This window comes from Odontesthes bonariensis, chromosome 9 (genome assembly GCF_027942865.1).
Source record: "Odontesthes bonariensis isolate fOdoBon6 chromosome 9, fOdoBon6.hap1, whole genome shotgun sequence".
Classification (NCBI taxonomy): domain Eukaryota; kingdom Metazoa; phylum Chordata; class Actinopteri; order Atheriniformes; family Atherinopsidae; genus Odontesthes; species Odontesthes bonariensis.
In genome coordinates, this window is record NC_134514.1 from 14,249,824 (window position 1) to 14,265,411 (window position 15,588).

Sequence of the window (15,588 nt, forward strand, 5' to 3'; positions counted from 1 at the left end):
ATATGGAAATAAACACACAATCTCAATATATGAAAAGATGGGGATGAAATTTATTTTAGAAATTAGAATTAAATGAAAAAAATATTTAAAAATAAATAATCCGATGGAAAATGCAAAGGAGATTAAAAACAGGGATATATTATTTTATTAGCTCGAATAAAATGAAGAAATTTAAATGTATTTTCTTCATGTAGAAATATAGCAGAAATATAATATGATTTTATTCATATTTTTTGCCTAAAATAACAATTCATGCCATTTTTGTGGCATTTCTTGGCATTTGGCTGTTTCAGTCATCCATACTGTGGGTGACAGTAATTAGAATATCTCAGATACATCTAAATTAAGATGAAATCTTAGTCCTAGTCCTTATTTCAGCCTCAAAAATCCTTGATATTTTCCCTCAGCTGCAATTATTGCACAATACAAATATGCAGAAATTTTAATTGACAATAGGTGCGACTTTGCACTATATGAATAAAACTGAACTGAATCAATGTAAACAGAAAATTGCGGTAGATGTGGCTGTTTCTATTGCTACTACATTGCTATCAGGTACTTGTATTTCTTTATTATATTTATTTCAATTTCACTCTTGTTTCCCTGTGAGTTTTGCTTTCTGTTCAGTGAGGCAATTTGGGTTTCACCTGAGCTTAAAAAGTGCTATTATAATAAAGATGAGTTGGGTTTTGTGGCCTTAAAAACCACATATATGAGAATGTGGCCTAAAACTGTTGTTGTGGATTTTTTTTTACCTGCCTTTAACATTCATAGATAACAGTAAAAAAAAAAAGCTAAATCTTGTATTGGTTCAATTTGATTTCAAGTATTTCAAGAACCGAAAGAACCTACATATCTTTGCGTTTCTTCAAATCAATAACATCAGAACTTTAAATCAGTCTTTGAATGGTTATTAAATGTCTCCTGTATGTCTACCACCATTTTCTGCTCTACACTTAAGCACAGATAAAGTTTTAGTCCCAGAAAACAACAGGTTTTCATTGTAATTAATCAGCTTCAACCCTGACTCTTAACTGTTTGGTTTTTCTCAGGTCTGGTGTGTGGCCAGTGACTTGGAGCAGGAGAGCCAGATAAACCGAACCGTGGATGGAGCGGTTCTTTCCATCCTGCTGACAGACCTTCTGACTGACGTCCGTTACACTGTGGCGGTGGCTGCTGTCACCAGCCTGGGTGTAGGCGCTCAAAGCCAGCCTGTCAGCCTGCTTCTCAGTGAGTCACTCAAACTGTTACAGCTACCACACATTGAGAAATATGGCAAAAAGCACCCACAGCAGGATTACTTTACAGCAGGTGAAATCTATATGTGGAGTGGGGTGAATTGGTTCAAAACAGGGTGATGCGTGATCAACACGCATTTTCCAAGCTTGAAAATATGAAAGGAGCTTGTGAGATATTCACAGTAACATTTATTTACCTGTGTTGAATCCTTTGTTGTCTCCACTTTTCTACTAAATTTCCTGTGATGTGGAAAATACTGTGATAAAGTGAATTTGCTTTGCTAAAAGCATTTCTCGCAATAAATAGGCCTTATGTATGGATAAGGAACTCCTATCTTTTTGAGATAAAAGACCTGGAATTTAATACATGAATACATTCACAGGTCCGTGTCTCACACTCTTCGCTGCAGTGGTAAAACAGTTGAATAACGGCGATAACGGAGAATGTACTGAGCTTTGTCCCCGAAACAATGCCAAACCTCATTACACACCTGCAAGCTTATCTGTCTTTGTTCCTTCTTCAACGGTTTTGTGATTAGCATGTGTGAACAAATGGATTAATGCTCCTCAGAGGAAGAGAGGATTTCTTGATTTATGATCGTCTGTACACTAAACTAACCTGCGAGCTGACTGAGAAAGGATGGGACACAGATTGATTCATGAAGGAGTTCTGTTCATTGAAGTCAGCCCAGCAATTAGAACTTATGGATGTGGGGAGAGATATTTCCATATTAGGCCTTTAATCCACAATCTCTTTGCCATTTCTTCCATAGTGACACAGAGCTTCTAACAACTATTTACAAATCCAGAATTTCACACTTTCAGTAAGTGAAGCACAGAAGCTCTTATTCAGTGAGGTGAAGGGTCAGAGACTGGATAAAAATTACAGACGATAGAAAAAGTTCGACTGAAACTTGGACACATTTTGTTCTGTGGATGGAGATGAATTTCTAAGCGTATATTTTTTTTCAAACTGGACTAAATAAATAAATGAATTCCATTCACTTCTACTGTTTTCATGAAATTTCAGGATGGGATTTTTAGAGCTTGAATAAAAAGCCAAGATTTAGCTTCTGTTTAAGCACTATAAGGATCACAATCACCTCGATGAATCTAGACAAACATAACCAGTCAAATGTTGCTTATTAAATCTGACAAAAAAAGTATGAAGAATAAAAAGTACAACAAGCTGTGTTTTTATTAGTATGATGACACTTTTATCTTATTTTATTTTATTTTATTTTGTTGTATTTTATTGCTTTCACTGTTCTTTTATTGTTTTTATTTGTTTTTACATATTCTTCTCTTTATTTATTACCTGCTGTAAAGCACTTTGGTACATCGTAAGGATTGTCTGTAAAGGGCTTTATGAATAAAATACATTTACTAGGGCTGTGACTCGATTAAAATTTTTAATCGAGTTAACTACAGGCTTTGAAATTAATTGATCGAAATTAATCGCATTTTAATTGCATATACTTTATCCTTTAGAAAATTAACATTTTCAACAATATTTCAACAAACACAGAACATATCCCTATTTGAAATCTGAATGTAGCATGCATGAAAACACAGTATATAGAATCTTGGATGTTAAGCTGCGTTGGGCCCCCGTTAGCTTCCACGCTAGCTGCTACATGTTTAGCGTTGAGGTGATATTTGAGGCTTGATACGCTGCGGTGATACGCGAATTCCTTGTTGCATAATCTGCACACAACCACGCTCTTGTCGACGCTTCCATCCGTCTGTATTTAAAAAAAAAAAATAATAAAAAATTATAGTGTGCAATTAAAATGCGTTATTTTTTTTAACGCGCTAATATGCGTGTAGTTAATTAATCGAAATTAACGTGCTAAAGTCCCAGCCCTAACATTTACATTTATTATCAGTTGAATTATCTGTTGCTTTGTTGGTTTTTAGTTTATAAATACCTGGTTGCACTAATAGCACCACAGCAGATGTTATTAATGTAGGAAAACTGAGATTTCTCTGTAATGATCAGCCAGTTATTCCAATAAAAGGAGTTGGTTTTCTTAGAGGTGGCTTCATACCGAGCATGCCTGCTTTGTTAATAAATAAGCGTGTTGACACAGGAAAAAAAAATAAGTATCATGCCAGCCCTACCAAAACAATGCTTTTACAATGCACATAAGCATGTTAGTCTGACCAAAATCATGAAAAACTAAGCTTCTCAAAACTGGAATAACACACGCAGATAATATGGTTGGGGTTCAATATACGTATTGCATTAAAATAGCCTTTTTCTGGATTACCGGCTGGCAAGACCTGCTTCCTCTGCTAAAGACGCTAGACGTGCTTGACACACGAACCAGACATCCTATTGAAATAAGGTTGTTTTTTAGAAAGCCATCCTAGAAATGAAGTTTTCATCTTTATCAGCACAAATACAAAGTTTTCTGTTTCATTACCATTTTACATTTCACCGTAGAGTGGGCTGAAGTAATGAATGATGTAAATTCTGAGTGACTTGCATAAATTGTGCACAGAAATGAATTCAAGTTGAAAAAAATAAGCAATGTTCTACATTTATTTGTGTGTCTTTTTCGGACAGAATTCTGCCCACTGCTTCTTTCTTTTTCGTGGTTGTTTGGTGATTTGGCTTTTGATTGAGTGTGTTTTAAAAAATGATCATGAGCACATTAACTAATGGACTAATGGACTGAAACAGAGGGAGAAAGGCCCTATCGAAAAAGTACTGCACTGATACCTCTACAGATCCATGAATTGATATGTTCTGAGCTAAAAAATTATAGATGAATAAGGGGGGAAGGTGAGAAACAGTTCAGCGTTTGACATGCAACTTCCCCAAAAAGGCTGAACTATTCATGGTGATCACTACACAAAAAAAATTGTGACCAAACACGACCACTTGTTTTTTTTATCTTTGTATCACATGGTTGTATTAACTTTTCTTTCAGCTCAACCGCTGGAGGTGAAGAGAGGCAGTAACCTCAGCGTAGCGGAGCAGATCACAAGCGTGCTCTGCCAGCCAGCCTTCATCGCAGGACTGGGCGTGGCTGCTTGGTTGGTGCTGATGGGCTTCAGTGGATGGCTCTACTGTCGGCACCGCAGGAGGAAGCAGCTGGGACACTACACCACATCCTTCGCATACACACCAGCAGGTGAGCAAGAAAACGGACCATGACTTATCTGTCTGATCAGGGTTTATGTCAAGTTGTTATGCAGATGAGCAGAAAAGTTACACTTGTTGTGCCTCACGACTTTGATACACTTAAAGTTGTCATATCTTGCACGAAGAAGAAGATACAGGGAAAAAAAACCTTCAGCTTGTAGAGCAGACCATCAGATTTTGTTTTTAACTAGAGACAGTGACAAAGCTCTTTATAGACCTCTGGGAATATCTTCAGCAGTGATGAATGTTTTCAATTTCAGATTGTGTTTTGCAGAGCGACTCTTGCGCTTTCAACACATAGTCGGTTAATTAAAATGTATTTATCCCTGCTGGGTTTTTTGCAAGGCATAAATGTAAAAAAACAACAGAGACAAACTGAATGCAATGTAGAATGTAATCCCAACAATATGGCCTTTGGTACAGTACATAAGCACACGAACGTATCATTGTTTAGTGCCCAAGGCTTTCAGCAAAACGCGTGCAGTCACAATTATTTCCCAGTGCTTGTTGTAGTATATCATGTTTTCAGTTTGCAATCCACTGTGATCACGTCAGTTTAGACAGCAGAAGAATAACATCTGCATTTTTATGTATTGCAAGCATAATGTATCGTTTAAAGATATGTCATATTCCTCTTAGTGTATGTAGGTCAACAGTGTATTTTCATAGAAATCAATTCAAATCTGCTTTTGCTAACCTCGCTTGGGATAAACTGTTTATTGGATCATATTGTGGAATATAATGTTTCTGTATAAAATGTCTTTATCCTGTACTAAAACTGTAAAAATGAAAATGTCTTGAGGCAAAAGCTTTCTCTTCTCTGGTGCCAAACAAGATTTATATATATGCTCTTTTTCTTCTTGCAGTTGGCTTTGCTCACAGTGAAGGATCAGGAATCATCAATGGAGGGTAAAGTTTCCATTGTGGTTTGATTCAGATGGTTAGGTGCCTCTCTGTGTTTTACAGAAAAAGCATTTGTATACTCTCATCTCTCTTCCCAGGCCTGGGTTGTTGGGATCAAATATGGGCAACTACCCTTGGCTGGCAGACTCTTGGCCCACTCCAAACCTAACCCACAACAGCAAAGACTCGGTCAACTGCTGCTCCGGAAAAATGGACTCAGACAGATATTATAACTGTAAGAGCTCTTGGATGTTTAATGTTCAGTGAAACGGCACATGTTAAGGATTAGATGTTTGTTAATAGAATAACACAGTCATTTGCTGTCCAGCTGTAGGGATCATCAACTACCCGAACCAGACAGAGAAACGTAGCACAGCGTCCAATGAGAGTCCCATCTACAGCACCATTAACACAACTGCTGAGGATGACCTGCTGGCGTACTACGACACCTACTCCAGCATGTCCTTCAACCAGGGTCCAGACCCTTACAGCAGCAACCCAGTACTGCCAAACAGTGGGCTGGTGGGTCTGGAACAAGACCTGGACCGGTGGACCATCCAGTCTGGTCAGTCAGGGTCTGAATATGCCAAACTCCAGTATGCAAAGAAAAGCAACGGTGAGTCTCCTTTGTCTTGCAACTTAAAGTATGTGTACTTATCTTGTGAGTACGACCTCATAAATGCATCCTAACTTAAGTGCTGATCCTCTACTTTTTAAGATTTTCTTTATATCAAAACAATCCAGTGAGTGCAACCAATAGTAAATAGCTAATTTGGTGTAACAGTTTTTCCATAATCTAGACAACTCTGAGCCGAAAATCAGGGCTCATGCTGTGGCCCGCACTTCGAAAAACTGGGAGCTGTCTAATAAATAGAGTGAATCAGATGCGAATGACAATTCTTAAGGACTTCACAAGGATATTGTTAAAAGAAAATCTGATCCCACTTGATCTGATGTGGGATTGCTATGCTGAAACTAGTGCTGATCAAAAGATGGCACGTTCCTGTCGTGTTGCCTCATGTGGGCTATATACACGAGCCCAAGCCAGTGGAAAAAAAATGGTAGTTTGAAAAAATAACGAAAAAGGGGAAAATGTCTCAAAAATGGAAAATATTGGGTATCACTCTGACAGTCATTGCTCACGTACACCCTACACATATTTATCCACAAGTGTCTAATTAGTTTGACTGTGTGAAAATAAGTGCAACTGTTGCAGCCACAAGAAATTGTGGAACCTCATTATACGCTTTCATATAGAATGGTCCAGTGTTTCCTGTGTTAAATTAACTAATAAAGGAAGAATCAAAGCTCCTTTCCTTGGCATTTGAAATATTCAACCAGCTGTTTGATGGCTGGCACTGAGATACTTTGGCATCATTTCACTCAATTAGGGACTTTCCTAAGAAAGAAAAAAACTGTTCTCCATTCACCAGATCTGTTTTATCTGTGGCAGCAGTACACTTACCCTTTCTGTCCTGTAAAATGCTGCTTTTTATATTCATACAGTAATCAGTTTATTTCCTATTTCCTATTTGCTGCACTAAATCAGAAACCACTATTCCTGTCCTCTCATGTTTAGCAATGATTTATAAAGATCTTAACATCCCAGTTGAAATACTAAGAAGCAGAGTCTCTTTCTGACTGACCTAGTGTCATTTTATGAAATGGGGCAGAAATGTGACAGTTTGTGTGTGTTATAACATTCATTGTTTAATGGCTACTCTAAAAGGGTAGCAGTTGGCTTCATAAAGTTAGCTTTCAGAAATAAATGTTGCCTTGGAAACCTCCAGTTTCCTCCTCATTGTGCTGTGATTTCGAAGAGCATTGTGTTTAATTCATGTCAACACAGATTTTTCATCAGCCACTTTCAGTATAAGGGAGTTATGTATTTTCCTAACCCACATGTGCATGTTTAATCAAATTCAAACTATAAATACAAATGCAATATATAAGTCTTATACCTTTTTATGTGCTATCTAGCGGACTTTATTGCCTCGTCCAAAACTTTGAGTAAAAACATACCACAGCTAAGAAGATAAAATAATGCTGAACTTAGTGGGGCAGTCAGATGTGAAGTGCATCTCCAGAAACTCAAGGTGCTTTTGCAATTGAAAAAAATAAAAATAAATTGTGAACAAGCCAGAACGTCCTTCAGGTGACTGTAGGCAAAGCACAGAGAAAGATGGGTTTCAAAAGACAGCGTTTTGTTAAGCATAATCCTCGTGTATACTGGAGAACAGTTTGCAGCTTCTGCTTCAGGGTCAGGGTGAAGATGAGTTGTAATACAATGGTAAAACACGGTGATCACAAATCATGCAACTGCTTTCAAAAGACTGAAAGCACAACACTAAAGAATAGTTTAAAATTACTTTTAGAAGTAAAAGTGGTTTTGTAAGTGAGCTTACAAAACCAGAGAGACAACGAAAGCAGCGAAGTCAGAGGTACAATCCAGATCACAGTGAAGGTCCCAAATAACACCGTAACAGAATGGACTAAAGAAAAATAGAGTGCTACAAATCTAAGGCATAAGGCACAAAGACAAGCTGGGGTATAAATACTGAAGGGCTGATTAAGTGGAATCAGGTGTGCAAGGATGCAGTACAGGTGGTACAAGAAACAAAAGAAGACTAACCAGATATGCCAAAATCCCCAAAAACTGTGATATTTTCTATTGTGTTTTTAGACAAACAAGTTCATCAGAGGGCTACGGAGTCCTCGTCCAAATCAGCTCCTCTCACCTGGGTAGATGTTTTATCGCTGCCTCTTCCCGCCAACAAAGACAGAAGTCATGCGCCATTTGACAAAGAAGAGGCACAGCACAGGTGAGACACATTTTGAAATGTTGTTCAAGGTTCTTTTACTCCTCAAGCAACAAATTTATTTTTGTGCTTCGGCCTCTGACTTCCCTGATAGAGGCAGTTAAGGAAACATATCAAAGCTGGTCTGTAACATTGTAGAGGCTGTCAGGCAAAACTTGAGTGAAATCCGGGGTCTGAGGAGTTTGCAAATTAACAGTTGTGTCTGTAGGCAGTGGGGCGATTGTGCTTTGGGGCTGCAGAGAGGAGCGTCTGCTCTAACCAGCTCGGACACATTAGATTGCGGACATAACGGGGTGGGATCAGAGGGCTGTTCTGACTGTGCCGTGTCTTTTGTAATGACATTAGCATCCATCTGACAGGCTGGATTAGTACGTTCTATTTTCAATGACACGTCCGTTATTAAATTAGCCCTGATGGCACTGAAATGACAAGAGAAATCAGGGAGGTGGATCTCATCCTCTGTAACCCTTTACTGGTTCCTTTTTCATAGTCACTTGGAAATATGTTAAAGTTTTGATTATACATCAATATTTGTCACCCTATAAATATCAAATTTTTTCTTTATATATTTGATGTCTTTATTGACATTTATAAGGGCGTGTCGTCATCTTGTTTTTCTGTCATTAAATGGTTGTTGTTGCAGAAATTTGTTTAAATCAGTTCAAATTGTGTTGAAGAAATCAGTTTTCTTCGGAGGTCCCTAAATGCAGAAACTTGGTAACATAACAAGAAAGAAATCTACCACCATGCGCTCTGAAGGTCGAGCCATATTCATACCATTCACTTGCATGTATGCTTATGCTTGTAGAATAAGGTCAAACACAGTTTCTCCTCTGTGGCTCGGGCTGACGTCACTATTCAAATTAGATATGGCCCTCTCAGTTTTGCAAGGGCCACTGCAAACTAGACCTACGTGTCCTTTGAGAGCAGCAGGGATCTGCTGAATACATTAGATGTTTTTTGAAGTGTTTTACATATGAAAAACTCACATTTCAGCCTTTTTCTTTTTTACAATTTGACTTAGTTGTTTGAAACTTTTACTATGACGTAACATTATCGCCATCCCAGATTTGTAGTCTTTCTTTATATTTTGGACATGAGACAAAGGTGAAGAGCCATCTTACTTTGTTCTTTGCACTGAGATAATATTCATTTTTTGATGTGCAGAAAATTAGGTTCATTGATGCCACTGTTGACCTGCTGTGTTGCAACATTTAGACAGGATCGTTAGGAGGATCAGGATAATTTTACTAACCCTGTTTGCACATAGAATATATGAATAGTTTGTTGAACATGGTGTTTTGTTACAATCAAACTTCATATAATTTCATGAAATTACAGCTGAAACAATTAGCTAATTAATCAGAAACTGCTTTGCTAATCTCCCTTTTTCAAGCCAAACCATTTGATAGTTCCAGCTTCACAGATGTGAAAATTTGCTGCTGTTCTATTTCATTATTTTAATCGCTGTAATGTATCTTTGGTCATTTTGAGGTTTGGATAGTTGGTTGGACAAAGCAAACACTGTTAGGGTGTCACTTTGGGGGATTTGGGACAGCATTGCAGCCTCTTTTCAGCATATTTACAAACCGAACAATCAATTAATTGAGTAAATAATTAGTTGTTTCTCATTGGTTGTAGCAATATACAAAAAAAGGTCAAAACCAGTACTAACTCACCCAATTAGAGTAAAATTCTAATATAATTGTATCTTATATCATAATACAACCCTCACTGGAGACAGTGTTAAGCATTTAGAGCTTTTACCCTTAAATCTAAGTAAAAATGATATCCTGAATCCTGATTATACTTGTAAACTTTAACCTAAGTATAATTCTAAATGCATGGCTTTTATTTGCACCTTTACTGCAGTTTTCCCTTAATAATTACCTGGTCATTAACAGGATTGTGAAGAGCTTGAGGTCATACTGTTGAGGAGAGCCATTTCATTTGAACCAGGTGTGTTGGAGCATAGAAATATTTTATACATGCGGGGCCCCTGAGGACCAAAGCTGAGGAATACGCCTTACTGTGTAGCATTAGTTATTTTAGGGTTGTGCACTGTTTTTTTTTGTTATCCTGATGTGGTTTAGAAACAGTTGCTTGCTAAACATAACACTGTGTTTGCAACACTATTTGTTGCAAACGTTTTTCTCTTACAGATTTTGGTTGATTTTATGACAAACTTTTGCAATATTCAGTGGTCACTTTCTGAGCTCAAATTTTCGGACATCCTCAATATCAAGCAAAATTATTGATACCGACAGCAGTTTATCTATACCACTGATATGATGAAATGTGAAATGAATAGTTCCACTTTATGTTCCACGTGTTCTCACCGTTACACTGCTTATATAAAGAAGCACAAGTAGATTTCACATCTTTTTTGTTTCCCTCAAAGGCATAAACTCATGCTGCTCTTACTCCATGATCCATCCTTTAGCTCTGAGGATGAAGATGATGACTGGTGTCCTCCGCTGCCAGCCAGAACTTACCTGACAGACTCTTCCAGGGAGGAACTTTCTAGCCAGACCTCGAAACCAGAGGAGCTTTCCTACACAGCAACACCCATAACTTCCCCTCAGCGAGATGCAGCGAAATCTAGTCCACACCTGCAGCACTTTGACCTCCTGGCCCGTCACCACTCGGGCTCCCAGGTGTTCCAGTCCAACCCGGATCTGTTTCCCAACACTAAAGCTAGGGATGCCAGTGATTTGTACATCTCTAGCCAATGGGCAGATGATTTCAGAGGGGAAAGCCTCAGCAAAGGTCAGTTTAAATTCACTTTAATGCCTCACATCTTAGGAGTAGACTGCACACACCTACATAGTGTCATGTAGAATCTTGTGTATGGTTTAGCTTAACAGAAAGTATTTGTACAAGGAATCACGTTGTATTTATCTGGAGTGAATCTTAGTATTCCTCAACTTTTTCTAAGTTACTTGAGGATGACATCAGCGTGCTTTCTTGTCAGTACAATATCCTGCTGTGGCTGCAGAATCGGGCCCCGCAGCCCACACACACAGATCCAGGAGTAAGAAAAGAGCCCCCAAGGATGGACAAAACAGGAGAGAGTTGCACGGCGAAGCAGGTATGATATACGGCGCCTTATTCATCCTATTTCTTTCATAGTTAAGAAAACAGCAGCATTATTAATCATATAACTCTTCATCATCTCGGCTTAAACAGAAATAGCTTAACAAAAATGTAATGGATTGCCCTAACATTTGATATGTTCATCCTCTAAATTAACTGTGGTGATCACTACATTCCCCCCTGAGGAATACCAATGTGCAATTTTGACACATTTTGTTTAAACCAGATTTTCTTGTTTGTTTTGTCTTTGTTTTTTTTTTGACTTTGTAAAATTTGGTTGTAACAGTTTGTCACTTCTCATTAATAGATCTTGGACACTTTTTGATTTTTTGTGCTCTTTATATACTTTTTTTTGGGCAGGACCAGTAACAGTCTCCTCTGGTTGCCTGGCAACTGGTCATGATGCCCATATATAATGGTCTATAGAATGCCCAGTGGTTGTTTTTTTCTCTGCAGCTTTTGTACTGATTAAACAAACATGATATTACATGGTAATCAGGGAGCTTCAGTGTCACTGGTACTTGAGGGCAAAGCAACAGAAACTGTTTCCCACTGTTTCCAGTCTTTGTGTAAAGCTGCATCTCCATGTTCAATACACAGCCACAAGAGTGATATCTTCTGATCTAGCTATCAGCAAGAAAGTGAATAAGCATATTTCCCAAAATGTCAAACTATTCCCTTTTAAGCTGAATTCCTTTGTTTCTTTTCTTTTTTTTTATCATTACTGATCAATCACATGCAGAACTCCCGCCTCCTCCAACCCCTCCTTCCACAGATGGCTCCCTGCAGCTCTTGGCGGATGTTTTGAGTCGCAGCCGAACAGATAGTGAAAGAAAAGAGGGGAGCGACTTGCCCACTCTTCCAAAGAGGGGGGGAGATTTGTCCCCCCAAAGGGAAGGACCTACAAAATGGTTATCACAAGGTACGAAACATTATGCTCACTTACAATATCTACACCAGCAGCAGATGTCGTGTAGCTTCAACATCTGGACCTCAGATAGATGTGCATTGATATTGTTCAGCTACATACAAATCCCTTTAAACTTGAGAACAAACCAACTGCCACAGTTGCAAAGGCATTTTTAGTAGTCGCAGGGGGTCTATTTTCAATCTGGACTGATACTAGCTGTAACTTTGAGTTACACGTTTATCATCAGCAGATGAGAATGTAATCCCATACGGTCAGCCAAGCATCGTGCCCAAGGTTCAGATGTCGGGCTACGGGTCCCTTGGTGGAAGAGTGTTTCCACGACCTTCCACTGCTGCCCGGAGGAGAGATGAGGTATGTCTGAACAGACAAATGGGAGCTGGTTAGGGGGTTAATAGACTGACTGAATAAATCAAACGAGTGATTCTACACTATAGCCATAAAACCTGTTTTATGATTGAAAGTCAATTGCTGTTGGCTTGAGAGTTTTATGTTTGTATTCTGCTAAATGATTTTACAAATGACGGATTGGTGAAACTGTAGTGAGCTGAAAGAAGAAATCCTATAATTTTGTCATTTTCCCGCTCCTACAGTGTCATTTAGCTTTTTGTCCAATTTAAACAAATTGATTTAAATAAGTCAGGGCCTGATTTCAAACTAGATTTAGAACCTGATGTGAAGCCAATGCAAATAAAATCAATCAATCAATGAAAAGCCTTGTTTTGGTGCATGTTTAAGTCTTCTTTTGATCTATATCACAGACTTTATTAAAGTAAATGACCTGGCCCTCAGCTGCTGGTTTGTGAACTGCTGTTTTGAAGCTTCACTTTTTAAACAAAAAGTACATTTAAACCCCCATATATTTTTAACTTTGGAATCATTTTCATACAGATGGCCAGCACACAGAGCAGAAGAAATTAATTATCTTATGACATCATGATTTTCTGACTTAGTTTGTCATGTGAGAAGCTGCCGCTTGAGCGGGAATCTGCTGGAGCTCGATATGTTTTATAGCCTGTCACTGATTTCAAGTTGAGCTCTGAAAGTCAGTGGTAATGCAGTTTGGTAACACAAATTGGCTTCACTTTTCACAGTGAGTGTCCATCATTAATATACAATCTAAGCTACATCACCATGTAACTTCTTTGTGTGATGCATAATGGTTAGCCTGGCATGCCAAAGAATGAGTAGTTGCCCTGTAGTCCCCTATTTCTATTCAAGAGCTGCTTCTGCTAACCAGAAAATGTCTCATATATTCCTAACATTTGAGGGCAATGAAGAACCCGTGCATTACTTCTTTTTTTTCTTGATGGCAGTTTCCCCATAATAACAGGGAAATCCTAGGATGTTGCTTTGAAAGCATGCCCACAGGTCAGAGCTCCATGTAGTATGTAGAAACTAGAGGTATGTGCCGCTCACTTATAAGATGAACTAATGCAGATTTAGATGAATGGGGAACATTATGATTCAGGGACAGTTTTATTCTGTCTGATTTTATGTAGTTTGATAAAAATTTAACATTTAACAAACACATTAATTGACTTTGTCTTGTGTTTTGTTGTTGTTGTTGCTTGTGCTAGCTGTAACAGCGTCTGACAGTTTTAGGTTGTATAATGTCATTTCACCAGATGAGCATTCAGATTTATTGAAATTAATTCATGCCCCACAGACCATATAAGTGGCCAGACTTGGATTTTCCTTTCTCTTTATGAAATACAAAAGTTTTCCAGACATAAATCTATATTAAGGTGCATTGTATGTTGTATGTGTTTTTACCTAACAATTCTAAAAGGTACCCTTGCAGTCTAGTAAGTAAAGGAAAATGTAAAAAAAATGCCTTATTAAATAATGTTTTCATTCACTACTCATTAAAAAACTGCAGGACAAAAATACATAATGATATGACAAACTTGAGTGAGCAGCAGCTAAACCTTGTTTGAATGAAAAAACCACTGGGAAACTGACGGTATGTTTGGAGAAGCCAGACCCGATTAATGCTTTGGATAACATTGAGATGGTCTAATGCTGACATATATGATATTACTTGCTTCCAGCCTCCTATGTTCCTCATCGAAGAGAAATCTTTTGTGTGGCTGAATTATCAAGAGAAAAAATATTAATAGAAATGAAAAATACATAAGTATCAGCTTTAAAAAATTCCGTATGGGTTCTCTAAACTTCCATGCTTCTCTGTTATTTGCATTTCTATGTCAGTGGAAATTTTTGCACTCATTTAGTTATTCTCTGTGTTGTGTTTTATTTGCAGAACTTCATCTAGACAGCAGCTGATTACGTGATGTGACATCCTCCTTTTTCCTCCACCAGTTACTGTCTTTGTGAACCATCAATCTGTTGCCATGGCTTCTTATGAAAAACTGAAGACAAAAGGGAAAGTGTCGAGGCCTGCCATCTGCCTTTTCACAAGTTATCTGTATTCTTTTTCTATTATTCTAATCATTTTATATTTTGGGATTTCCCTCACCCTTCTTCTCTATATATAGACATCGTCAATGCAATTTTTTTTAAAGATGTGATCAGATATATTGCTAAAAATGGACCTGGGAGAAAAAAATATTGTATTTTTAGGCACAGGGAAGTAAATTGAAGTGTTCCATTGATGTACAGCGGATTATTGAATGTATCTTCTGTTTACTCCTGACAATAAAAACCATTATTGTGAGTGTTTGATGAAAGACAGAAAAAGACCCAAGGCAGAAAATATGTTAATAGCCCATAATGTTGGTGTGCGTGTGTGTGTGTGTGCGTGTGCAGTGTTTGTGTGTCAGCGTTTTTATCTCTCATTTTTGTTTGGCTGTGTACTGTCGTTCTCCTGTAGATCTCCAGTGTGTTGATTTTTAAAATGAACAATAAAGCATTTGTTACAAAAATATTTTTGTCCCTGGGTGAATTGTTCTGAATGTGACAGAAGAATCGCAGTTGTGTTTTTAGCAGAATCACTCTGGGGAACGCAATGCCAGCTTTTATTTGGAGCACACATTCGAGATTAAAAATAGTCGACACGATTGAGTAAATCCTGCTTTAAAATTGGTCATTTGTGCAGATGATGCACTGGGTGCTGTGAATTTTATATTTTGTGCTGAAATTTGGATGTTGTACTCTTGTATCAATGTTTCTGCTTTTTGATGATTATTATCTGCAGTCCTTTTGAAAGTATTTACTATCTATATAGATATAGTAAAATATATATATTTATATAATAGGATTCTCAAATTTTGTTATTTGCCCAGAATTCTAAACTACAACAACAAATGTTGAGTTTGCAAACAGAAGTACACAGAGGTACTTAACTACAGACCTTTTAATGTCCACTCAAAGTTACATAAAATTTCTGAGATATCAATTAATTTTGTCTGAAAATGGTCAGAGGGAAGGCCCAAGATGTCCTGAAAAAGGTCAATTTTGGGGGGTTTTAATCATCCTGATTAGAGA

General features: G+C 37.8%; 1 protein-coding gene across 4 annotated transcripts in view; it reads left to right on the plus strand.

The window, feature by feature from the left end:
* LOC142388218 (roundabout homolog 2) overlaps positions 1-15,028 on the plus strand; it is a 73,602-nt gene extending 58,574 nt beyond the window's left edge. The window contains exons 16-26 of one of the 4 annotated variants that reach the window (XM_075473233.1): positions 1,053-1,230; positions 4,178-4,381; positions 5,259-5,301; positions 5,394-5,530; positions 5,624-5,911; positions 7,979-8,117; positions 10,558-10,883; positions 11,089-11,205; positions 11,953-12,132; positions 12,368-12,492; positions 14,405-15,028. In XM_075473233.1, coding sequence (XP_075329348.1) covers positions 1,053-1,230; positions 4,178-4,381; positions 5,259-5,301; positions 5,394-5,530; positions 5,624-5,911; positions 7,979-8,117; positions 10,558-10,883; positions 11,089-11,205; positions 11,953-12,132; positions 12,368-12,492; positions 14,405-14,416 — 1,749 coding nt within the window. In that variant the 3' untranslated portion in view covers positions 14,417-15,028. The remainder of the gene's footprint in view (positions 1-1,052; positions 1,231-4,177; positions 4,382-5,258; positions 5,302-5,393; positions 5,531-5,623; positions 5,912-7,978; positions 8,118-10,557; positions 10,884-11,088; positions 11,206-11,952; positions 12,133-12,367; positions 12,493-14,404) is intronic. The other 3 variants (XM_075473235.1, XM_075473237.1, XM_075473236.1) reach the window with 3 other exon arrangements.
* The last annotated feature ends 560 nt before the right edge of the window (positions 15,029-15,588 follow it).